The 25,789-nt window shown below is 39.4% G+C and overlaps 1 protein-coding gene and 1 non-coding gene across 2 annotated transcripts in view; one reads left to right on the top strand and one right to left on the bottom strand.

Annotated features, from left to right (window-relative positions):
* The window catches only part of LAPTM4B (lysosomal protein transmembrane 4 beta), a 58,856-nt gene that overhangs the window by 11,583 nt on the left and 21,484 nt on the right, over positions 1-25,789 (top strand). Inside the window, exons 2-5 of the mRNA XM_045560722.1 lie at positions 3,872-3,983; positions 19,795-19,868; positions 20,234-20,356; positions 22,768-22,866. Coding sequence (XP_045416678.1) covers positions 3,872-3,983; positions 19,795-19,868; positions 20,234-20,356; positions 22,768-22,866 — 408 coding nt within the window. The remainder of the gene's footprint in view (positions 1-3,871; positions 3,984-19,794; positions 19,869-20,233; positions 20,357-22,767; positions 22,867-25,789) is intronic.
* Positions 12,060-12,189, bottom strand: LOC123645485. The gene has a single exon (XR_006737599.1). It is a non-coding gene; the product is annotated as a U4atac minor spliceosomal RNA (small nuclear RNA).

Genomic DNA, 25,789 nt, shown 5'->3' with positions numbered 1-25,789 from the left:
ATAAAACCCTTATAACCTATCAGCCAAACTATTGCAAGATTATCCACTGTCAAAGGACAAAATTGCAGCAATTAATTTAAAGATCTTAATTGGCTTTATTTGCAATTCTAGAATCGGGCAACACTTGATTCCATAAAATGAGCTGAGCAGAGGAGGTTTTGTAGACAAAAAAGGGCTAAGAAGGCAGAAATGAAGAAAAGTGGATTGGTCATTTTGAAGTTATTTTCCTGGTAAGGCAGGAACTGGGAAACAGAACAGTAGAGAAATAACTGATTGGCTGACATTGGGTTACTCATGGCACCGCAGCATGGCACCTCCACTTTGGTTTTTAGTCTGGTCTAGGTGCCTAGTGCGGGAGCTCAGTCCAGAACAGTAGACTCCTGTAGTTTTTATTTAACACCAGATCGAATTTAGCCTCCCCACCTCTTCCAGTTAGATCTTTTAACGACATAACCTCTGATCATGTCATATCCCACCTCAAAAACCTTCACAGCATCTTCATTAACTGTTGGAATAAAGCCCCAAATTCCTAGCCTGGTTTTGAGGCCTCTCCACCGTCTGGCCCCATCCTGCATTTCTGGTTCCATCCCCTGACACTTCCCTTCATCCCCTGTGTTCCAGCCAGATTGAACTACTTGCTATCTTCAGGACAGGCCCCTGTCCCAGTGGCCTTGCTCATACTTGGAATTATCTTTCCTTGCCTCTGAGGCTCCAAATCCTCATTGTTCCAGTCCCTGTCCAAATGCTGCCACTTCTGTTGCAGGTCCCTGCCAACCCACCTCAGCCCCAGGCTTCAGTGGTATCTTTCTTATCTGTACTTCCATACTTCTTTTGAGGAGCTCTTGTCATACGTACTGTTTTATGTATGCTTTGTGTTATTTGAGTATGCGCCATATTTAACCTCATGTTCTAAATCCTGGGGAGTTAGTCCTTCCTGAGCTCTTAGCAAGCACCCGTATGTGTTGCAGGCAATTAGTAAATGTATTATGAGCAGACCAGGCAAGGGGATGATAACAAGCTGATTGAGAGTTGACTGGTCCCTTGGAACTGAGAGGGCAGAAAAGCAGCTACATAACTGGCTTAGAAGATCAGGACGAGTAATTTTCTGATGCCAGCCGAGAGCTTTTCTGTGGCTCTTGTTAAGGTGTGAAGAAGTAAGGGAACTAATTTGAGTGGAGGTTATATGCCAGTCACTGGTCAGTCTAAGTGTTTTACATGTGTTCACTCGTTTGAACTCTGGTCAGATGACAGTCTTCCCTTCTGTAATATTGTCCATTTACTTCTTGTTTCGCTTATCCAAACTCTGCAAGTAGCCCTGCAGGATCCCTAAATCTGGCTTGCCTGAGTACCCACTGTACTACCTCCTCACCTTACCAACTCCTTACTCCATCCCTTCCTTTATAGCTTTGCCCACAAATCCCAGATTTGTCTTCTTCCTTTTTAACCTTAAAACCTACCCTTTGTTGTGGTAGCAACAATGAATACATTGCTTTTGTGTGGTTCTTTATACTTTTTTCAAAGCACATTTGATCTGATCTTATTTCATTCCATAATTTTTCAGAAATGAGAGTATAGAGGGAATGAAATGCCAACAAAATGTGACAATTTATCAAGTAACATCTTTGCCAAACATTGTAATGCCCGTTGTGGGACTAACCCATACTTCCTTTAAGCCTTAGATATGTTCTGTAAAGTTTTGTTTGAACACGGTTTTATTAATCACACTCTCTTTAAAATGCACTATGAAATTTCTTGGCTCTTTGGAAAGAAACAAGAAACTGTTAGTTCTCATAACCACTGTGGAGAAGGTAACTTTCCACCATATGTCCTTTTTGTAACTTCACTTTTTTGTCTTTTTTTTTTTAAAGAGACAGGGTCTCACACTGTCACCCAGGCTGGAGTGCAATGATCATAGCTCACTGTAGCCTTGAAGTCCTGGGCTCCAGCTATCCTCCTGCCTCCGCCTCTTGAATGAATACCTGGGACTACAGGCATGCGCCACCACACTGGCTAATTTTTAAGTTTTTTTGTAGAGATGGGATCTCTGTGTTACACAGGCTGGTCTTGAGCTCCTGGCCTCAAACGATCCTCACCTGCCTAGGCCTCCCAAAGTGCTGAGATTACAGGCATGAGCCACTGTGCTCAGCCCCTTAAATTTTTTTTTTTAATTACATGCTTGTAGTATCTATTTAAATTAGTCTTATGTATGTGTACTTTGGGGAATGCTATTCTTATAATTGTTTTCAAAAAGCAGTCATACCATATTGTACAATTTGGAAAATAGAGGAAGAATTCCAAATCCTACAACAATCCTGAAACAACCACTTGGGGTTGCCATTTAAAAGTGAATTCTGGATTGAATGTCATGCTGTACTATTAAAAAAATGAATCCTAGAGTGGATGTTTTGTAAAGCAACCCGACATTCCATGTGAACCTCTTCTGTAATAGATATTTCCAAATATGATTTTTATAGTAGGATATGCCTTTAGTTAATGTTGTTAGTGTAAAGGCTTTTGTATATATAAAGGTTGTTCATCTTTTCTCTCTATTTTGAGAAGGATAAAACATTGAACTTCATGAGTTTCTGAATAAAACCTAAGTTCTAAAGTTTGAAAAAAGGAGAAATAACAACACAGTCTCAGCCAGGCTCAGTGGTGCTCACGTGGTGCTCAGGAGGCTGAGGCAGGAGGATCACTTGAGCTCAGGAGTTCAATGCCAGCCTGAGCAACATAGAGACCCCCCCTCTCAAAACAACAAAACAAAGAACAACCCAGTCTCAGCCCATGGGTCACCTAAACTGTACAACACTTGCCCCTCCAGCCCCATCTGTGTTGACACACATGCATATTACTCAGCAAGGACAATTAGAAAGAACAAAGGAAATAGAAATGCAGAGGTAGAATGGTCAGGACTTCACAGTTGGTTGGATTTGGGGAATAAGGGTGGGTAAACGCAAAACAATTAAGACTTCAAGAATGATATTAAGACTTCAAGAATGATCAGGGCACTTTGAGAGGTTAAAATTCCTGGATTCAAATCCCACCGCCACAGTTTGTTAGTTCTCTGTTCTTTGGTGGTGTTCTTAACCTCTGAGTCTCAGTTTTCTCATCTACAAAATGGGGATAATTCAGCACCTACTTCAATTAGGTTCTTACAAGGGCTTAAGAGAGAGGATCCACATAAAGCACTTAGCATAGTGCCTGAATGTCTTCCGTTAATTATTTATGGTGATGCTATTTTTTAAGACAGAAAACAGAAAAGGAGGAACAGAGGTGGTGGGAGATGTTAAGAAAGATGATTTCAGCTTAGAGGAGCTGAACTTTGAAGTAGCCAAGGGAAATGTCCTCAACAGTATCCAGAGGGCAGAAATGTGGGCCAGAAGGGGAGTCACGTGGGCTGCTGCTGCAGTGCAGGGGTGACGATTTTGGGGCTCTGCCACTAAGTAGGTTTGCATTCATTCTCTGAAACTAGTTCTTAGATGGTTTGATTGAACCTGTGAAAATGTTTGATCACCTGAAGAAACTTGGGCTGCTTACCTTTAGCTTATTAGAATGTGCTTGGCTAATTGGAGAGTGTTTGTGCTTGTCTAACCACCAGCAGCCAGTGCTGCTGCCTGTGTTTGTACTGTCCTGCTCTGGGGTGTCCAGGCCAGAGGGAGAGAGGTGCAATCCTGCTGTCATCTCGGCTGCAGCTGAATGGGCTGGCGCAGTGTTCCTGCCTTGGAAATGTTGGCCTGCCCCCTTCATGGGCAGGTCTTGGTATTGAGTGTCTAGCCGCTGTGGAATTCCAACTCCATGTGGTCAGTGTGATTTTCTGTTATAAGGGCTGTATCCTGGGGTTACTTAAAAAAATTTTTTTTTCTTATTGCAGGTCATCAATGCTGTGGTACTGCTGATTTTACTGAGCGCCCTGGCTGACCCGGATCAGTATCACTTTTCAAGTTCTGAACTGGGAGGTGACTTTGAGTTTATGGATGATGCCAGTAAGTCGTAGATATTTTGGTATTTTCTAGGGCAGGGAATCTGATTGTCAATCCTTCTATTAAATTATAGGTATTGATTCATGAGCCCATTTGGGCTGATACTTTCTTTCTATCATTACAAATCAACAAATATTTATGTGCTTCCTAGTTCTGCCTCTGTTCTAAGTGCAAGAGTCTAAGATTGCTCCTTTTTTCATCTTATGTTAACTTACCCATTTTTAAAATTATTGCTTTATCATGGACTTTTTACCCTGGGCCTTTTGGCTTTTGTAGGAGGAAGAGGAGTAATTACAACAGGGAAGATTAAAAGAACCATGAATATCTCATTGTGTATTCTATTATGTTTCAGCATTTACCTTCTAGAAGGTGGTCATTTTCCATTCTAGAAATAATGTTGCTGATTATTTGGGGAATTCAGAGCCTTTTTTCAGTAAATAGAAACACGCACAGGGATGTGGGTGGATGTTGGATAAGCAGGGCGAAAGCCAGGCACCCAGCTCCAAGATCACTGCAGTCTGAACATTTTGTATCAGAATCATGCCTTGTCCAAGCTAACTGAGAGGGATGCTGCTGTGTGTAATCTCAAATAGAAGATTAAGCAAATTTCTTTCTTTCTTTTTTTTGATACAGGGTCTTGCTCTGTCACCTGGGTGCTAGGGTACAGTGGGTGTGATCATAGCTCCCTGCAACCCCAGGCTCCTGGGCTCAGGAGATCCTCCTACCCCAGCCTCCCAAAGTGCTGGGATTACAGGAGTGAGCCACTATGCCCGGTCTATTTCTTAACGGCTTTGCAGAAACCTACGTGAGTTTAAAAAAAAAAAAAAAAAAAAACTGGGTGCCATGGCTCACACCTGTAATCCTAGCACTCTGGGAGGCCAAGGCGGGAGGATCACTTGAGGTCAGGATTTTGAGAACAGCCTGAGCAAGAGTGAGACCCCATCTCTACTAAAAATAGAAAAAATTAGCCAGGTGTGATGGTATGCGCCTGTAATCCCAGCTATTCAGGTGGGAGGCTGAGGCAGGAAGATCGCTTGAGCCCAGGAGTTTGAGGTTTCTGTGAGCTAGGCTGATACCATGGGACCCTAGCCCAGGTGACAGAGTGAGACTCTGTCTCCAAAAACAAAAGGGCTAGAGCAAACAAAATTCATGGGGAGAGAGTAGCTCAAGATGCAGTTTTAGAGATAGACCAGGAGCATTCAAAAGATATAGTGAGGATTTTGTATCAAGAGTGAGAAAAAGCTACTTAGTGGTTTTAAGTAAATGCGCAAAGTGATGTGTTTTAAGATCCCTTTTATTGCTGAGTGTAGGGTACATTTGGGGACTGGGTGTGTGGCCACAGAGGCCAGGAGACTGGTCTTGGGGATGTTTCTCTGCAATCCAAGATGCACTGAGGATAAGAGAAGAGGGTGGGATTTGGCAGAACTTGCTGGTTTTGGGCAGTGAGGGAAAGGGAGGAATTAAAGATGCTTCTGTTTTCCAACTTTAGTAGATGACCTGGGTCTTTACTAAGTTGAGAAAGTCTGGGGTCAGGAGATAGGAACATAACGTGGGGAGGAAACTAGACTTTGATTTCAGTGACTTAGCTCAGCATAGTTGTTCAGAGTGTGGGCTCTGAAGCCAGAACAGCTCAGTTTGAACCCTGACCCTGCCATGTGTTAAATATGCTGACCTTTGTGTGCCTTAATTGCCCCTCTGAAAGATGGGAATAATCCTAGTATCTACCTACCTCATAGGATTGTTATGAGGATTAAATGACTTAGTACATGAAAAGTGCTTACAATGGGGCTTGGCCTATAATAAGTGTGCTCAGTATATTTTGATGTTTATTAGCTATGGTTGAAGCATGTGAGCTATCATGGAATGGAGATAGAGGTAGTCAGACATGTGAGTCTGTAGCCCAGAGAAGACATATGGACTAGATATAAATTTGAAGACATCAGCCTAAAAATGACGTTTATGTTAGGGAGAGAATAAAGAGAAAAGGAAGGGGGCCCAAGACCCAGCCCTGAGCTCTATGTGAAGTCTGGAGGAGAGCAACTGGTAGTGAAGTAAACAGAAAACCAGGACATGCTTTATATCCATCATCTTCTAACACTATTTTTTAAAATTTTAGTTATTTTTTTAGAGACAGGGTCTCACTGTGTCACCTAGACTTGGGGTGCAGTGGCACAATCATAGCTCACTGCAGCCTCCAACTCTGAACTCAAGCCATCCTCCTGCCTCAGTCTCCCAAGTAGCTGGGACTACAGGCATGTGCCACCATGCCTGGCTAATTTTTCTTACTTTTTTAGACTCGAGGGTCTCAATATGTTGCTGGTGTTGAACTCCCAGCCTCAAGCAATTCTCCTGTCCCCTCCCCTCCATTATACTCATCAGCCCCGCCCTTCCATCACTACTGTTTCTTAACATGGATTAAGAAGTCAGGACGTTCATTATATTATCCTGTAATTTGTTACCTTGCCAGACAGAGACGTGACTTCTGCTATAACATTTCGTATTCTCTCTATTTTGAATAATCCTATTACTCTTGTGAAGTCCTCCAGAAAACATAGTGAGTTCCATTAATATTAAATTAATATCTTTCTGCTTTTCTCCCTGAGTTTAAAGACTATATGAGCTGTACAATTCCAGTAGCAGGATTCCTTTTCTACGGTAATTGAAATTAGAAAAAGAAGTTTTAAATGATCCCACTATGGTTCTGTCTGGGCTGAATAATAACACTGCATGCCTTATTCTAATTGCCAGAGATTTTGCTGGGTAATGACTATCTGACGGGGTAGACTAATTTAGCTGCCTTCAAAGTCTTGCTGGTACTTAACATTTTAAAATAATAATTGTTTTGTAATGTTCTGGATATTAATTCCAGTACATTTGAGGTTTTTCTCATGTTTCCTGTATTTAAAGGGATTGAATGAATACTTTGTAATTACTTTAAAGACTTTCTATCATTTAAATCAACATGGATAAAAAGGTACAGAAGAGTGGATATATTCAATTGAGTGGGTCTTTTTTTAAAACTTCTTTTACATTTCCAAATGTTTTGATCTCCTTTCTTTAATAAGCTCATAGGTCAAAGGTCATTGTGTCAGATACACCTTCCCATATTTAACTCACATGTGGATAGAATTAATAGTCCTTGAGATGGGCACAATCAATTGCTTTAAATTGTGCTCGAAAATTATGAAAGTTGGCCGAGAGCGGTGGCTCATGCCTGTAATCCTAGCACCCTGGGAGGCTGGATCACTTAAGGTCAGGAGTTTGAGACCAGCCTGAGCAAGAACGAGACCCTGTCTCTACTAAATATAGAAAATATTAGTCAGGCGTGGTGGCCTGTAGTCCCAGCTTCTCAGGAGGCTGAAGCAGGAGGATCGCTTGAGCCCAGGAGTTTGAGGTTGCTGTGAGCTACACTGATGCCACGGCACTCTACTCAGGGCAACCCAGTGAGACTCTGTCTCAAAAAGAAAGAAAATTATGAAAGTTAATATACAGTTTTATGTTGATATCTTTTTGGAATGGTGGCAGCTGTCTGACAATTTTATCCAGACAGAGCAGAGATGTATCTCACTTTTTCATGTGATCTTTTCCTAAAATGATCTCTGATAGAAAGCCAAATTCCTATTTACATCAAAACAGAGCTTATAGGAGAAACTGCTGGGATAAACAAAATATAATTATGTCTCATTATTTTTAAATCTAGCCTTTTAACATTTCTATTTTATAAAATACAAAAATAATACATGCTTATAATTTTTAAATGATTTTTTTGTTATAAAAAATTGACTGTACTAGAAAAGAATGAGGAGCTGTCATAGATTGGAGGAGACTAAGGAGACACAACTAAATGTCATGTGGGATCCTGGATTAGGTTCTGAAACAGGAGGAGGACATTGAGGGGAAACAGGTGAAATCCAAATAATGTCTGTAGTTTAATTGATAGCGTACCAATGTTAATTTCCTGGTTTTCATGATTATACTAGAGTTCAGTAACTTATTAACAGGGGAAGCAGAGTAAAGAGTATATGTGAACTCTACTGTGTTTACAACTTTCCTATGTGTCTAAAATGACTTCAGAATAAAAACTTAAAGAAGAAATAGTTCATTTCACTAACCTAGAAGCTCAAAGGGTAGTGATTGAAAAGCATGTATGTGTGGCATATTGTCTTATGCACGCATAGCTTACTTAGAGTAGGAGTAAACTGCACAGAATTTTATTTGTGAAATTTTAATGCTTCGGCGAAGAATTTTAACAGCAAGTGTCAGTGTTATGCATAATACCACACAGCAGATCATCTAGTTTAACTTCTGATTAATTTGCAGATTTGTCTTTCTAGAAGTAATAGTTATTTTTTTCACTGGATAGACACACTTAGTCTGAAGAAGGGAATGGCCAGAAAGTAGTCTAGATTTGATGGTTACCCATATAGATGGTCACCTGATTTAGGGTAAAGGCATCCCTACATTTATTGGAGAAAACATGGTCTTTTCAGTGAACAGTTCTGGGTGAAATCAATAAGAGAAAGACAGATACCTCACAAAAGAAGATGACCATATGTTCAATAAACATATGAGAATATTCTCTACATTATTAGTTATAAGCAAAATGCAAATTAGAAGTACAGTAGTGAATCACTACACCCCTTCAAAATGACCAACATCCTAAGCTGACAGTACTACCCTGGTATGAGTGTGGAAAGACTGGCATTCTCAAATTGCTGCAGGGAGTATAAATCATACAACCACTTTAGGCAAACGAACACTAAATATACACCTACCCCATGACCCAGTAGTTCCTCTCCTAGATATATACACTACAGAAATGGGCACTACATAAGTCCATTGTATGCCACATATAAAAATGGTCATAGTAGCTTTATTCATGATAGCCAGAAACTAGAAACAATCCTAGTTTCCACCAGTGGTGGATTGGGCAGAAAACGGAGCAATCAGAGGTAAAACAATACAGGCAAATTGAGTGATGGGAATTCATTATGTTTCTCTGTGTATGCTTATATACTTCTGTGTATGTTTGAACGTTTTGATAATAAAGACTAAGAAATAGAAAAAAAACAAAAGGTTGGTCTGAGTGCAGTGGTATTTACAACTAATTGATCACAACCAGTTACAGATTCCTTTGTTCCTTCTCCACTCCCACTGCTTCACTTGACCAGGAAAAAAAGAAAAGAAAAAGAAAAAAAAAAAAAAGAATGGTCAGCCTGAGGAGAGCTGGGCTTTCCCTGTGGCTGTCAGCAGCAGAGTTAAGGTTACCCTGCTGTGGCATTCTGCTCCATCCGTGTACCCAAACAAACTTGGCAGTCTCCTCACAGCCTTGAGGAACTAGAACTTACAACAGCAGGGGACCAGCCTGGCCCTTTGTTTTCATCCATCTACCCTTCTTTCGTTTATTTATCTTTTAAATCACGTTGTTCAAAAGGTGGCACATTCTATATCTGGACTACATATTGCCCAATTTTTTTAAAGGATAATTCAGTGAATATTTGATGAATGATTATTTTCAAGGAGGTTTTTTTTTTTTTTTTTTTTTTTTTTACAGAGATGTAGGTATATAAGAAGACCATTAGAGATGGTGAAGTCACTTGGATAATCCAGGCCAGCTGATAACTGTCCCTAGAGCTGAAGGATAGGAGGCCCTAAGGTACTGGAGCTGGGAATGAGAGAGTCATCTAGAGTTGACCTCTTTGTGAGGAACAGTGACCTCTATATAGGGCCACAGCCAACCCAAGACTGGCCTCAGCAGGAGGCAGCCTCGTTCTCTTCCCTCCACCTGATCTCATTCCTGGATGAGATCAAGCTGTATATTGCTACCCCCATACACGTCTGTTCTGGGATAGGGAACGGAGCATTGAAACTGGCTGGTAGAGTCATTTAACTATTAATACTTATGTTGATGTTCCACTTAACCAAGTTATTTAACTTGGTGCACATTTCCCTGCTTTGCCTACAAAAATATTATAAAAAATTTGCTAAATTTTGTATTGATATCTGCAGATACGCTAGGCCTGCAGTATGTCATGAGTCATTTGAGGTCCTAAATTTGCCAGTGGCTGAGCAGGAACTAGATCAGCCCAGGTGTCCAGTACTCCCCCTTTTGTGCTCTTTGCCTCAACTGCTGCTTTTCTGATGCATGTTGTTTACATTAAAAGTTTATTTTTATTTTTTAGACACAGGGTCTTGCTCTGTTGCCCCTGTGGGAATGCAGTGGTTCAGTCATAGCTCACTACAGCCTTGACCTCCTGGGCTCAGGCCATCATCCTGCCTTTGCCCCCCCAAAGTGCTTAGATTTATAGACATGAGCCACGGGACTATTGTTTACATTTTTTGAAATTAGGATTTGATTTACAGTTTAGCTTAGATTTAGTGTGTGGATCATTTCTTTTCCCCTCAGGATCTTCATGTTGAAAAAATTTAAACCTTTTAGAAAATTTGCATGTACAATGAACGTTTTTTTCATTAACAATCGTTTGGAGTTCCTCATTCTTTATTGAATTATTTCTTATTAAATATTGAGTAGGTATAAAAGAATATTTATAAAATATTTATAAAATGTACCAAATAATGGTACTACAAGCACTTGTATACTTGCCTGATGATTTAAAAAACTGAATTTTAGGCCAGGCATGGTGGCTCACACCTGTAATCCTAGTACTTTGGGAGGCTGAGGCAGGAGGATCACTTGAACCCAGAAGTTGGAGGTTGCAGTGAACTATTATGATGCCACTGAACTCTACCTGGGGAGACAGAGTCTCAACTCTCTCTCAAAAAAAAAAAAAATGACTTTTATTAGCTGGGTGTGGTAGTTCCTGCCTGTAGTCCCAATTACTCAGAGGCTGAGGCAGGGCAGGAAGATCACTTGAGGCCAGGGATTTGAGGTTGCAGTGAGCTATGATCACACCATTGCACTCTAGCCTGGGTGACAGAGTGAGACCTTATCTCAACAAAAACAAAAAAAAAAAAAAGAAATTGAATTTTACCTTCATTTTTAAAGAGCCTTATCTGTCCCTTTCTGATTGCATATATTTCTTCTGCTCAGAGATAGCCACTCTTTTGAATTATCATTCTTTTGCCTTTTCTTTTCATTTACCACATACATTTGTATCTCTAGTTGATCTCTTATTTAATTTTCATGAGCTTTAACTTAAATAGTGGATTCATATAGTATGCATTCTTCTGAGACTTGCTTTTTTTCAGTTTTACTGTGTGTTAAAGAAAAAATTATTCAGACACTTGTTAAAGATGGTAAGGAAGAGTTTATTCAAGAGGGACTGCCACAGTGGGGTCTTTGCAGTAGGGGAAGAGATTGGACTCAACAACTCCCACCCCAACGGGGACTAGTGGAGATATCCCAGGAGCAGGGTGAGGGGTGGGGGATGGAAAATGAGGAAATACAAAGGCTGGGGGACTCTTCCTAGACCAACTCAACAGGATTCTTGCTGCAGGCAGGCTAGGGTGGTAAGATAGCAAGAGTGAGGGGTAAGGAATTGAATCAGATACCAAGAGTGGAGATTTTTGTTAAACAGACACAGTAGGATTCTTGCCAAAACTAGATTATATGGGCCAATGTTGAAGCCTAGACAAAAAGATGACTCGGGGTGGGGGAACCTGGCTCAAGTTTGGTCAAAGGAAATTCTTTGCCACATGTCTGGATTTAACTGGGAAGGCCTAATCTGCTTCCAGCACCCAGCTGCAAGGGAATCTGGAAAATTTAGATTTTTAGTTTTCTAGCCTCTGCAGAATAGGGAGGTTGGAACAAATGTGCAGTGCCAATTTACTATATCCTCTGCAGGTATGTCTCAGTATATGGTAAGGCTAACTCCTTTTTTTTTAGAAATTTTCTCACTATCGCTCATTTATTTTTCTTCCGTGTTTTAGCATTAACTTGTCCAGTGTGACTACATTAAATTAATTGATGTGTTTTGGAAGAAGTGACATCTTTACGTGTTTTTATGTATCTGTGTATATATATATGTATATGTGTGTGTGTGTATATACACACACACACCCACCCACACTTTAAAAAAAAAAATTTTTTTTTTATTTCACGGAAAAGAGGTTTTTCTTTTTTCCAAAAATTGCACCAAGGTAAAGAAAGCAAAGCTCTAGTTGATGTGGGTGTGTTGTATAGGCGTTTGCAGTACCGGCCTCACTAGGCAGTCATTGGACAGTAGCGCAACCCTAAGAAAAGGGTATATGTTATGTTTTATCTAGTTACATGTGTTTTAATTTTTTAATATATTTTTTACTTTTTAAATTTTTAAAAATATATATTATGGTTTCACTCTCTGTCTTTTTTTTTTTTTTCTTTTTGGAGACAGAGTCTCACTCTTGCCTGGGCTAGAGTGCTGTGGCATTAGCCTGGTTCACAGCAACCTCAAACTCCTGACCTCAAGTGATCCTCCTGCCTCAGCCTCCCGAGTAGCTGGGACTACAGGCATGCGCCACATGCCCAGCTAATTTTTTCTATTTTCAGTAAAGATGGACTCTTGCTCAGGCTGGTCTTCTCCTGCCTTGGCCTCCCAGAGTGCTAGGATTATAGGTGTGAACCACCACACCGGCTCAAGTTAACATGTTTTTTTTTTTTGTTTGTTTGTTTTTGAGACAGAGTCTTGCTCTGCTGCCCAGGCTAGAGTGCCGTGGCGTCAGCCTCACTCACAGCAACCTCAAACTCCTGGGCTCAAGCAATCCTCCTGCCTCAGCCTCCGGAGTAGCTGGGACTACAGGCATGCGCCACCATGCCCGGCTAATTTTTTCTATATATTTTTTTAGTTATCCAGCCAATTTCTTTCTATTTTTTAACGGGGTCTTGCTCTTGGTCAGGCTGGTCTTAAACTCCTGAGCTCAAACGATCCTCTCACCTCGGCCTCCCAGAGTGCTAGGATTACAGGCGTGAGCCACTGCGCCCGGCCAACATGGTTTTTAAACAGCTTTGTTGAGGGTATAATGTATATACCAAAAATTTATCCTTTTTAAATGTACCATTCAGTAATTACTAATAAATTTGCAGTGTCATGCAACTTTTAAAAAAAATGTCTGTTTACAACTTATGCCTTTGCAATTATCTAGATCTTTAATGTTTGTCAGTGTTGTCTCCAAATTTATCCGTGTAGATCATGCATATTTTTGTTAAATCTATTTTCTTCTGTTGAGGTCCAGTCATACAACTTGGTTCTCCAGTGAACATAATCACAAAAATTTAAATGCTGTCCACTGGTTTTTCCACTGTTACATAAGCACCTTTGTAATACTTATGTGAAATCTCTTAATATGAGTATAGCTGGCGGAAGCTAGTTTCCTTAGAGAGTTGAGAGTTAAGAGATATTCTCTGATGAAATTAACATTTAAGAGTATATTAATTATTCTTTTTTTTTTTTTTTTTTGAGAGAGTCTCGCTGTGTTGCCCGGGCTAGAGTGAGTGCCGTGGCGTCAGCCTAGCTCACAGCAACCTCAAACTCCTGGGCTTAAGCGATCCTACTGCCTCAGCCTCCCAAGTAGATGAGACTACAGGCATGCGCCACCATGCCCGGCTAATTTTTTTCTATGTATATATTTTAGTTGGCCAGATAATCTCTTTGTATTTTTAGTAGAGATGTGGTCTCGCTCAGGCTGGTCTCAAACTCCTGACCTCGAGCGATCCACCCGCCTCGGCCTCCCAGAGTGCTAGGATTACAGGCGTGAACCACCGCGCCCGGCCTATATATTAATTATTCTTAACTTTTTATAGCTTATTTTCAATCTTTACGCCCTACATCATGGATGACCCTTGAAAACATGCTAAATGAAAGAAGCCTGACACAAAAGGCCATATACTGTATGATTCCATTTATATGAATTGTCCAGAAGAGGCAAATGCATAGAGACGGAAAGTAGATTAGTGGTTGCCAGGGGCTGGAGAACGCAGAGAATGGGGAATGATTGCTAATAGGTATCCAGGCTCTTTTTGGAAGGATTTAAATATTCCGAGTTAGTGGTTGTGGTTTTACAACTTTGTGAATGTACTTTAAAAAGATACTAATTGTACACCTTAAAAGGCTGAATCTTATACGGTATGGGAATATATTAATAAAATTTATGAGGAGAAAAAAGACCCAGCCTAAATACCATGTCATCCAATAAATTCTTTAATTTGGTTAAATATAATATCATCCCCTCTGAACTCCCCCAGCCTTCATTTGTTAAGTTCCTAGAGGAGATACTAAGCTTTTGGAGAATAAAGACTATGTCCCGTTAGTCTTTGTAGCATCACAATGTTTATCCCAGGTCACACATCTATTGAGAACTTATGAAATAAATTTTGGGTTTAAGAATGAAGTTATAAATTATCAAGTTAGCAAAAAAAACCTGTATGAATTTTATACTTCAATAAAAAATTATAAGCAATCACCATGTACATACAAAAAGTATATTAGACTCTCTCTTCTGTTTTAGGGGAATAAAATTAGTGTCTTATTGCTTATGCTTTCCCAAGCTTTTAACCTCCGAATGTGGGACCTTGTGGTAGGGAATTGAATGGGTTTTCAGTTTGCTCCTTTTGGGTTTGAGGACTTTGTATTTTCCTCTGAGTAGCTAGCTACATACTGTTGTTGTGAACACAGCTGACAATCGTTCTCTAGACTTACTGGTGATAATAGACCCCAGATACTGTTTGTTTTCATGTATTGCAGTGCCAGAAAGGTGGCCAAAAATTAGAGAAAATCTAGAAATAAGAATGATTTATGATAAGGCCAGTAAGATGTGGGAACATAAATTAGGTAGGTAGCTAGCTACAAGTTTTATGGGAAGGAAGCAAATCCAAGAAATAAGGGAAAGTAGAATTAGAAATAGATTATTCAAATGAAGGCAGTTGAGGTAATTTATATGCCTATTCTGTTTCAATGACTAATTGACTAAGTATCAGGAAACGTTTTCTAATGATGCCTTTTGTGGCCTGTGGCATAGCTTGTCTTAGGATCCTTTTCAAATTAGAACTGCATTATTAAGGCAAGAATTTAATTTAGGAAACAATGTGATGTCAGTGTGTTTTGGCATTTGGTTGGGGGAGCTACCGTGCAAAGAATAAGTAAAGGATATTCCTGTCTCTGGCCAGAACTACTAATGGTTGTAAAACCCCGTGTTATTATCGGGACCATTTCCTCATTCGCCTTTGATATAATTACAAGGAATGAATTTTAATTCCTCAGAATAACTGTATTTACCGTGGTCTGCTGCACAGTGTTTCCAGGGTGCTCTAGATTGCTAGGAGATAGACTGTATACTAGCCCATTTTGTCTGCTCTTTTGTTTTTAACTATTTCACATGCTTGAGATATATTTTGTGCATTGTGGAAACTTCCTCATCTCAAATTAATGTTTTTATGGTAAATAGTATCTCATTGTGGGTGGTGATAAGATACTCTTTGACGACTTTCCTTTTATTTGTACCTTTTAAATTTCTGAATTTATTCTTAGTAAAGGATGTAAATTTAAAAATTTTTTATTATGACTGTGAATGTTAGTCCCAGTCCCGGAGTGTTATTTGAAAGAGTGTGAAATTCATACTCCTGCACAGAAAGATTTCTCAAAGTTTAGGATAGAAAGATGTACAAAGTTTATTACCTTCTCCTGAGACAAAGGGCACCGCACCAGAAGGGAAGAGAGGGGTGTGTTGGCCTCAAAGCCCAGCGGTTTCGAGGCTCTATTAAGGAAGGCAAAAGAAAAGTTACCGCTATATCCCAATTAACAGGAGACAGCTGCGAAACTGTTGAGTTGCTTATGTAGCAGATTGGTAACAGGAATTGGTTTCTCTTTCTTCCTAGCTATAGATTGGTAACAGGAGGCATCTGGTGCCCTCTCTGCTTGAGGAGGTCGGGAAGCTCACACCGCTGCTGTCCTCAGGAACTCTTCAGGGCTGTTTAAACAAACTCAGAAAAGCCTTTTGGTCTACAGGTAGTGAATCTTAGTCAGATAGTCTGCCCTTTCCTTCCCCTCTCCTGGAGACTCTTATCTCTGGAATGTGAATCTGCCAGCGAATGTTAATGAGGATTTATTCTTTCTTTGCTCAGCTTCTTTTAATTGCTAGGTAAACATATCTGTAGGACAGATATTCCTGTAACTAATCTTAGAGACAATTTATTTCTCTTTCTAAGGGTGGCAAAGCTGCCCTTTAGGAATTTATTTTTCCTGTTAGCAAGTTCGTTCTTTCATTATTTATTTTATTTTTTTTTCAGAATAGGACATATAATTAAGATTATTCTTTTTGTAGGTTATATTAATATTTTTATTTTTTGAATAAAGCCTTGGGTTTGTTTGCCTCTATCTACGTCTTTTAAGATCTATGAGGCAGTCAAAGAATATCCTACAGTGGGCTGGCTTCTGTAAAATTAATTTTTTTCCTCATAAAATATGCTTGTACAGAATTTAGAAAACCTCAATGTATACACAGAAGGAAATAATAACACTTCTGCCTGAGTTCAAGGTTCAGAGATTGCTACAGACTCTAATAGGCTTTACAGATAGTGCTTATTGACCTCTAACTCCTTTTATGATTTCCCCAGCACTTTGACCTCTACGATTGCGTGTGATCACTTCCTTCACAGCTAGGTAGCGTGCGGGCCAAGAGTACTGGCTCTGCGGTTAGACTTTCTGGTAGAATATCTCATCCATCACTTCACTAGCTGGCATTCTTGGACAAGTTACTTTCCTTAGTCATCCTTTTCTTCTCTAAAGGGGAGATAATAATTGTGCCCATCTCATAGAGTTGTATGTGTTAAATGAAGTAACACAGTGCCTAGTTCACTGGGGGAAAAGACACTTAGAGATGACGGAAAGAGAAAGCAGACAGTGAGCATTCCATTGTTGTCCTACCTTTATACAGGAAGTTCAAGCCTCATTGCTCTACATGCATAGGACAGCACTAGAAAGCATCTTTGTGTGCTTAGATGTATGTGTGTAAACAGACTTTTATCTTTGGATTTAGGAAGTTAAGTCTCTCAGTTTTGGGCCTCAGTTTTTGCTTGTAAAATGCGTCAAGTTTATTCCCCCCATTAACCCCATGAGAGTACTATGAGGCATGCAGGAAATTTCCTTGTGGGTACCTCTTCCCTTACAAGAGGGGAAACTTACAAATTGTAAAATGTATGTGTGTCCTGAAAGAAGTCATGTTCCCTTTTATCTTTTTCTTTCTTTTTTTTGTTTTGGAGATAGTCTGTCTGTCACCCTGGCTAGAGTATAGTGACATCGTTATATGTCACTGTAACCTCAAACTCCTGGGCTCAAGCAATGCTCCTGCCTCAGCCTTCTGAGTAGCTAGAACTACAGGTGTGCACCACAATGCCTGGCTAATTTTTTTATTTTATGTAGAAACAGGGTCTTCATGTGTTGCCCAGGCTGGTCTCAAACTCCTGGGCTCAAGGGATCCTCCTCTCTCAGCCTCCCAAAGTGCTGGGATTACAGGCATGAGCCACCATGCCTGGCCGAAAGTCCTGCTATGTTGAGTAAGGAGTAGTACTGATCATTCTCTGATGTTCTCATAACCTTCACTTTTCTTCCTTTTTGAGAATCAAATTTTTACTTCTTTATTAAGAGCCATCAACATCTTTATGAGTTTCTTGGATTAAGTCTATAGACATATTTAAGGAAGCTTAACTTTTTTAGGATGGCAAATGGTCTTTGTTGATACATCTGCGTTTCTGTCCTAGAGTGTACTTTTACGGTGTTTTTGTTTGTAAACCTCCTGCTTAAAATGTTCTCCCATCCCTGATCCTTAGGATACAGAGAGGATGGTTCTAAAACGAGAATACTTTCCTTTGGAGAGAGATGTATGGGAAGTGGCAGCCCAGGTTGGTTCATTGATCAGTATTTCAAGCTTAAATAGAGGCAACATAGTGTAGTGGAAAGAGGCAGAGATTTGAAATCATAGGAATAGAATTAGTTATGGTTTAGCCTTTTGATGCAAATGCTATTTCATAAAGGTACATAACCTCTGAGCCCTAGTTCTGTAATCTGTTCACTGGAACAGTAACATTTACCTTGGCTGGGCGCAGTGGCTCATGCCTGTAATCCTAGCACTTTGGGAGGCTATGGTGGGAGGATCACTTCAGGTCAGGAGTGAGCAAGAGCAAGACCCCGTCTCTACTAAAAATAGAAAAAAAAAAAAAATTAGCCAGGTGTGGTGGCTTACATCTGTACTCCCAGCTACTCAGGAGCTGAGGCAGGAGGATTGCTTGAGCCCAGGTTTTGAGGTTGCAGTGAGCTATGGTGATCCCACTGCACTCTAGCCCAGACAACAGAGCTTAAAATTCTGTCTCCTCCCCTCCACCCCCCAAAAAAATCGAAACTAAAACAGATATTTGTGAAAATGCCTTGAAAGCTGTCAAGCACTGTACAGATACTTTACTACACCAGTTTTATGCTTAGTGTAATGGTAACCCCCATGTTGCCTTTAGAAACCTAGTCATCCCATACTTCTAATCAGAGTCTCCTGAAGATATGGTAACAGGACCTGAGTAAATGTTCACTTAGTAACTACTATGATGTAGGCATTGTTCTAGATCAGCATTGTTCAGTAGAAATATGATGTGAGCACATATATAATTGTAAAACATCTAGTAGCCACATTTAACAAGGAAAAAAGAAACAGGTGAGATTATTTTTAAATTATTTTATTTAGTATATCTAAAATATCTTTTCAGCATGTAATCGTTATAAAAGTTATTGAGATATTTTATGTTCTTTTGTTTGTACTAAAGCGCATCTCAATTAGATTGACTCGTTTCAAGTGCTCAGTGCCCACGTGTGGCTAGTGGCTACTCTGTTGGGCATTTCTCACGTAGATATTGGGGCTGTTGTGGTGAACAAGATACAGAAAGTCTTTTCCATCAGGAAGGTGACTTTAGCAGAGGAAAGCAGATAGTGCACAAGTAACAAATAGAAATAAGGTAATAGCGATGTATGCTTTGAAGAAAATACTGCAGTAATGTGATAGTGACTGGGAGGCTGAATCCAGCTAGAATATTCAGGGAGGCTCTTTGAAGTTTTGACATTGGAGCTGAGACGTGAATGAATGATTAAGAAGGAGGAGCTGGTCCTGTGAAAATACGAGGGAATTTTCCTCTTGTCAGTGGGAACTGCAAACAGGCCTGAGATGGCATGATCTTCCTGTATTTAACAAACCAAATGATATGGCTGGATTATGGTGAGGAACTAGCGTGTGGGCCAAGTTGTGATTAGAGAGGTAGGTACAGGCTCTAGAATAAACAGGGACATCAAGGCCCAGGTAAGAAGTTGAGATTTTATTTTAAATGAGGTGGGAAGGTACGGGAAGGTTTTAATTAGAGCCATGAGGCACACATGAGTTTATAAAATATACATCAGACACCTATATGACCATGAAAGAAAACCTCACTCATTATTTCTATAATTTGGTAGACCAGAAGACCAAACTTTTAAAAATACCTGCAATCAATCTCTCTTCCCCTATTTTGAAATAATCTCTTATCTATGGTCATTTATATTGTAGGGAGAACATCTTATATTAGCGATCACCACCTCAAATTCCAAAGAAAGTCTGATGGTTTACTTAGCATTAAGTTTTCACTTATAATTGGTTTATAAATAAAATGCTTTTTATTTTATTTTTATTTTTGAACACTCAATGGCTTATGCCTATAATCCTAGCACTCTGGGAGACTAAGGTGGGAGGATTGCTTGATGTCAGGAATTTGAGACCAACCTGAGCGAGAGAGACCTCATCTCTACTAAAAATTCAAACAGTGGTTCTACTACTGATTGTCTTTGTCTTTTTTTTTTAAACCCTTTTACAGACATGTGCATTGCTGTTGCAATTTCTCTTCTCATGATCCTGATATGTGCAATGGCTACATATGGCGCTTACAAGGTAAGCAGCTTGCAATAAGATGCTGGACCTTTCCCACAGTTCCTTACATATATAATCTGTGCAGCTATCTATAATAAGTAAGAAGTGGTTATTTCCAGTTTTCTCTAAGAGTCTTTGAAAGCTTAAATCTCTTGTTAATATCACATGGCGCTAGGAAGACCATAATAAAACCAACATTATAGTACCAGAAATGTTCTTTGAGGCTTGTTTGTTGACTACTTATCTTTGGCATAGCAGTTGCCATCATGACCTGGTTTAATGAATTTCAATTTTTCCATTTCTTTCAAATTAATAAAAGATTTCTTTCAACTGAACAAAATAATGTTTTACAATATTGAACACAGTCTACTTTCTATTATGTTTAGCAACGCGCTGCCTGGATCATCCCATTCTTCTGCTACCAGATCTTCGATTTTGCCCTGAACACCTTGGTTGCAGTCACTGTGCTTGTTTATCCAAACTCCATTCAGGAATACATACGGCAGCTGGTATGTGGCCCTCTCAATAACTGTTGCTTTTTATGCGGGAAACCTGCATAAAAAAACCTGATTTACAGGTATAGAGATAGATATACACACAAATTAATTTGTGGATTTTTAGCTTGCATCCGAGTTACTGACCAGAGATTTTAAAAAATGTTATCTTAAATATAAGAGTTTTGGTTTCTTAGAATACTTTTGGGAAATCATAACCTCCCTGAGTCTGAGAAAGATTAAGTTGGTAGCAAGGTTGATGGTGCTGTGTGGTGTTCAATGGGCCTATTTAAATTATAATCTAATTACTCATAGTCTTACTTTTGTAAAATGTTGTTTGCTCAGTAATCAGCAAAGGATAGCTTTTTGCCTTTGCTGTTGTGCAGAGAAAGTGGCACCATGCTGTACCTTAGTTTCCAGACTTATTTGACCTCAGAACCCCTTTCTTCCCCAAGCATCATTTCAGGACTCATTTCCAGCTAAATGTCCTTTGTGACCATGTGAACAAACATTGGTGGCTGGTGTTAAGAAGCTTAGGGCAGTTTTGAGGTTGGAATACGCCAGTCTCTGCCTTCACATTCTTTGACCCTTGCCTTTTAAATTGTGAATGTGCCTTAAAATTTAATTTCTTTGAAATCTTAGAATGTTTTAAATAGAGAGGATGTTCACTGGAGGTTTTCTCTGAGCAGGGGGAATGCGGTAGGGTGTTTTCCTGGTTTGGGAGGGATGAAGCTGTGAGATTTGATGTGAGAGTGGGGCCTAGAAGAGAGAGTGGTAGTGGGGTGCTGCAGGGAGAGAGAAATGGGACAGCAGATGTTGGTCATCTTGATTACAGTACTGGCCAGATCATCTGGTACCCAGCAGACCTAGCAAAAAAAGCCCCTTAAAAGTATCTATTGTGTCATTGTTGTGGTTATCATTCTTATTAGTAATACCTCCCTTTTTTTTTTTTTTTTTTTAAAGAAAACGGATCCATGTTTCCATAGAATGTAACATCAAGAAAATTTTTCTGTATTTCCCACTTGGTAATTTTATATATTACCTCTTCTGGGCCAGCTAAGTGTTTCTGCATCAGGGATTTATATATGATGAGCAGGTTGTAGAATTACGTCTGTTTTTAAGGACTTGTGTTTTTACTCCCTAATGATGATCTGATGCTGGGCTCCGCAGATCATACTGGAAATGAGGAGAAAACATGATCTCAACAGAGCCTGTCATGTGAAGGGGCTGGGACAGGGCAGTGGTGATTAAGGAGACGTGAAGACAGCCCTGTGGCAGCCCTGTGACTGTTTGCGTAGTATATTATGTGCTGCATCCCATACATTGCAGAGATGATAAGGAACAAAAAGCCTACTATGGAAGGCAAGCATGCAGAGCACTCAGATGCTACCTAGACTTCCTTTTGTGCCCCACACAATGTGTAACTATGTACTCATTTGCTTTAGAGCCATTGGTTGTGTAATAACATTAGTGATTTTAACAGTAATTTTAATGTCAGTTAAAAAAATCACCATCTACTCTTATTTATAATCACAAACCGATAATAGAAGAAGATAATAATATCTTCTGTGTGTTCTGCTTCAAGATCAATCTGGGTTGATTTAGCGAGGCCTGCAGGTTACCACGATGCCCAAGAGACAGTGATGAATGGGAAGGCTGATGTTCTACTCATGAAGGCCCCTGTTGACAGATTGGATATATTGAGTCTGGGGAGACTGTTATCTGAGAGGTCTGGAAGACAGCCCGCACTTAATTCTAATGCCGGTTCTGTTTATCTGTATAAGTGGAGTCCTGTAAAACACGTTAAAATAATTTGTGCATATCTTTTTATTGATCTCAACTGAACATACTGATCTTGACCATGTTCACTTTCCAGGGGAAGAGTGTGAAGATCTTTGTGGAAAGGGTCACATACGTATTTGTACATTAATCCCTTTTAAAAAATAGACGTAGGAACAGTATAATTTCTCGTTGGTCTTGGTAAACAATACCACATTATTTTATTCTTTCCCTTTAAGATCAGCACTACAGAAAAACCTTTCAGGCTCCAAGGCAAAAAATGGTCCAGAATTTGCAGAAAATCCAAATATCAGAGGTGTGCAAAATGTCCCTGGATACGGACCACTGACTTTTAACTTTTGTATACTAAGAGGACAGAGTTATATTTTCAGGTTTCACTTCTGACTCTTCCTTGATTTTTCTTGTCAAGAGTTATTATGTGACTTATGAACAGACTAGCCTCTCCCCCCACACCATTTGTAGCTTTTTCATCAGTGGAGTTAGGCTAGAAATTTTGTATTAGTCCTAAATAATACCTTACCGGTTCAAGCAGTTGCTTTCTGATAAGCACATCTGAGTTGCCACCTAAGGAATATAATCTTGAATGATTAATGAGATTTTCCTAATGAGGCCCTTTTCTTTTGCAGCCTCCTAATTTTCCCTACAAAGATGATATCATGTCTATGAATCCTACCTGTTTGGTCCTTATTATTCTTCTGTTTATTAGCATTATCTTGACTTTTAAGGTAAGCATGAAGATTATACTTATGATCTAAATCTTAAGTGTTTTCCTGAATGCCAAAGATGTAAATAAACTTTAATCAGTTCCTTGTCTTATTTTGCATATCTGAACTGCTTTTTGATTTCTTAACATTACAGTTCCTTCTGTTTTCTATATTAGAGATAAACACTAATTATAATTTTACAGGCCAAGCTAGGGTTATTCCAAAATATATTTGGATGGGAATAAATTAATATAATAGCTGTATATTATGAGGTTGGGGAAGAGGGATAGGGGAAAATAGTTATGTATTACATAGTATATATTATAATAGTGTAACATCCATTACAATGTTTATATAATATACATTCTTTTGTATTTTGTATTTAAAATATATCTGAACATTGTTCTATATCAATCCATTATATGAATATCATTATTTTGGAAATTACACATGGTTGGACATTGAAGCGGTTTTCCGCTTTTTCACTTATTAATAGTGCTGCAGTGAATATATTTAAATGCATTCTGGTATACTTACATTTATTTCCTCAAGATAAATTTCTTAAAATCAAAGGGTATTCATGCATAGTTTCAAACCTTTTGATAGGTTGTCAAATTGATGCTCCCAAAAGTTAAACGACTTCCACTGCCATTAGCAGTATCCCCTTAATCCTCATCAATTAAATACTACCTATTCTTTTTCATCTTTGTCAATCTGTGTATAATTTGTGCATGTGTGCTACAAACAGGTAGAAAATTCTCAAATGGCTTTTATACTTTGAACTTTTAAATCTCAGTACCTTTCATTGCCTTTATTTTGGAATAAAATTACCCCATTCTTTGATAATCAAGCCTCAGTAAGCTTGAGAAAGCTGCATTTTGGGAGGAAAATCATCTAGGTACTATGATGAAGGAGGAGTAGAAAGAAAATGATTCATTGAAAATCAGTGGGCCAGGTGCGGTGGCTTAAGCCTGTAATCCTGGCACTCTTCGTTGGCCGAGGCAGGAGGATCGCTTGAGCTCAGGAGTTTGAGACCAGCCTGAGCAGGATTGAGACCCTGTCTCTATCAAAATGAGAAAAATTTGCCCAGCATGGTGGTTTGTGCCTGTAGTCTCAGCTACTGGGGAGGTTGAGGCAGGAGGATCACTTGAGCCCAGGAGTTTGAGGTTGCAGTGAGCTATGATAATGCCTCTGCACTCTAGCTGTGATGACAGGAGACTCTGTCTCCAAAAAAAACAAAAAAAGAAAAGAAAATCAATGGAATCTGACCTGGGTGTAGCAGCACGTACCTGTAGTCCCAGCTACTGGGGAGGCTGAGACAGGAGGATGGATCTCTTGAGTCCAGGAGTTCCAGGCTTTAGTGCACTTGATGGCACCTATGAATAGCTACACTAGCCTGGGCAACATAGCGAGACCTTGTCTTTAAAAAAAAGGAAAGAAAAAATAAATTGAATCTGAATTTTCCCCCATAAAACACCTCTCTGAATTGTTTGATATTGTATGTGTAGTTTAGTGGTTAAGGATTTGAGTGAATTTTATCCATGGATGTTGGGACCTACTACCGTGCTGCTCCCACTCCCAAGCTCCAACTTTCTGGCTGCTCAGTTGGTCCCATATGTTGTCCTCTGACCCCCAAGCCTGTGACGTTAGTGCTACCTGTTGCCCAGGCTGCAGGTGGGGTTGGCAGTGCCCCCTGGTGAAAGGCCACAGACTCTCAAATGTCACTCGTTGCAGTTTGTCTTTCAAGGATAGACTCCTTTTGACACCTGCCTTTTTTGGGTCATTTTCCCATGCCTTAAAATAATGTGTGTGTGTGTGCGCAGACAATATGTATGTATGTATTTATTTATGTATTTATTCCATATTTTATAATTTTTACCTCAAGAAAGGTTAGTCTGACCAAGCTAACTCTGCCATTACCAGAAGGTCAGAAGCTGAAACCTCCAAAGTCCTCTTTTTTATAATGGCTTTTAAATTTTGTGGGCATTTTACCTATACTGGAAACGCCCACTTCAGATTTTGTCAGAGGACCTATGGTTGGCCTCTGTCACTACTACTACTAACAGTGTGGTTAGAGCCTTGGTTTCTTCATTTACTAAATAGCAATAAAAATTAATAAAACATCCTACAGGATGACTATAAGATAAAAGGTGGAAAGGTATGTCGTTCATTCATTTATTCAGTAAATATTTATTAAAAATCTCTTTTGTGGCAGGCTCTGTTCTAGGTACTGGGGTTTGGTAGTGAATATGACATCCCTAATTTCTATGGTGCCTTTATAAATTGCAAAATGCAGATTGATTATCATAATGGTCCCATAAAAGGCATCGTACAAATTGTTCACAGCACCGTCTCCAGCCTGTGAGAAATGTATACTTGTTTATATTTCTTTATTTACGTCTCTCTCTCTCTCCTGCACTGACTAGACTGCATTTCCTTGAGATCAGTCTGTTACTTCTTTTTTATATCCCCCTTAGCACTAAGCTGATGCTTTGTGCCTAGAGACTCAGTAATTATTATTTTAAATTAACATGGGTATTCATGTTGTGGTTTTACCTATTGATTTACTGGATTAATGGCTCTCAGCACCTAAATTTGCTCTTACTCTTCAATACATTTTGTCACTACACTGGTTTTCTGGGACCCCAAAACGGGACGTTTGTTAGCTTGGTTCTGTCCTAAGACAGAAAAGGGAGGAATGCTTACCACCTAGTTCTGCAAAGCTGGCAGGAGGAATTTTTTTTAGACAGCAGGCAGAGGTTTTTCCCCATTTGGAGTATGTAGTGAGTAAATGAACACTAGGTGCTGTCCATTTATGTGTCTCATGGCCTCTTGGGTATAGAATTGTCATTTTAAAGCCTCATATACAAAGGATTTTTTGCCTTTTTATTTTTTTTTTTGGTTTACACAGTGCTTTATTTTTTTTAAAAACAGCTCAAGGCAG

The sequence above is a fragment of the Lemur catta genome, chromosome 9 (assembly GCF_020740605.2).
Source record: "Lemur catta isolate mLemCat1 chromosome 9, mLemCat1.pri, whole genome shotgun sequence".
Lineage (NCBI taxonomy): Eukaryota > Metazoa > Chordata > Mammalia > Primates > Lemuridae > Lemur > Lemur catta.
This window is presented reverse-complemented; position numbering and strand designations above follow the sequence as displayed.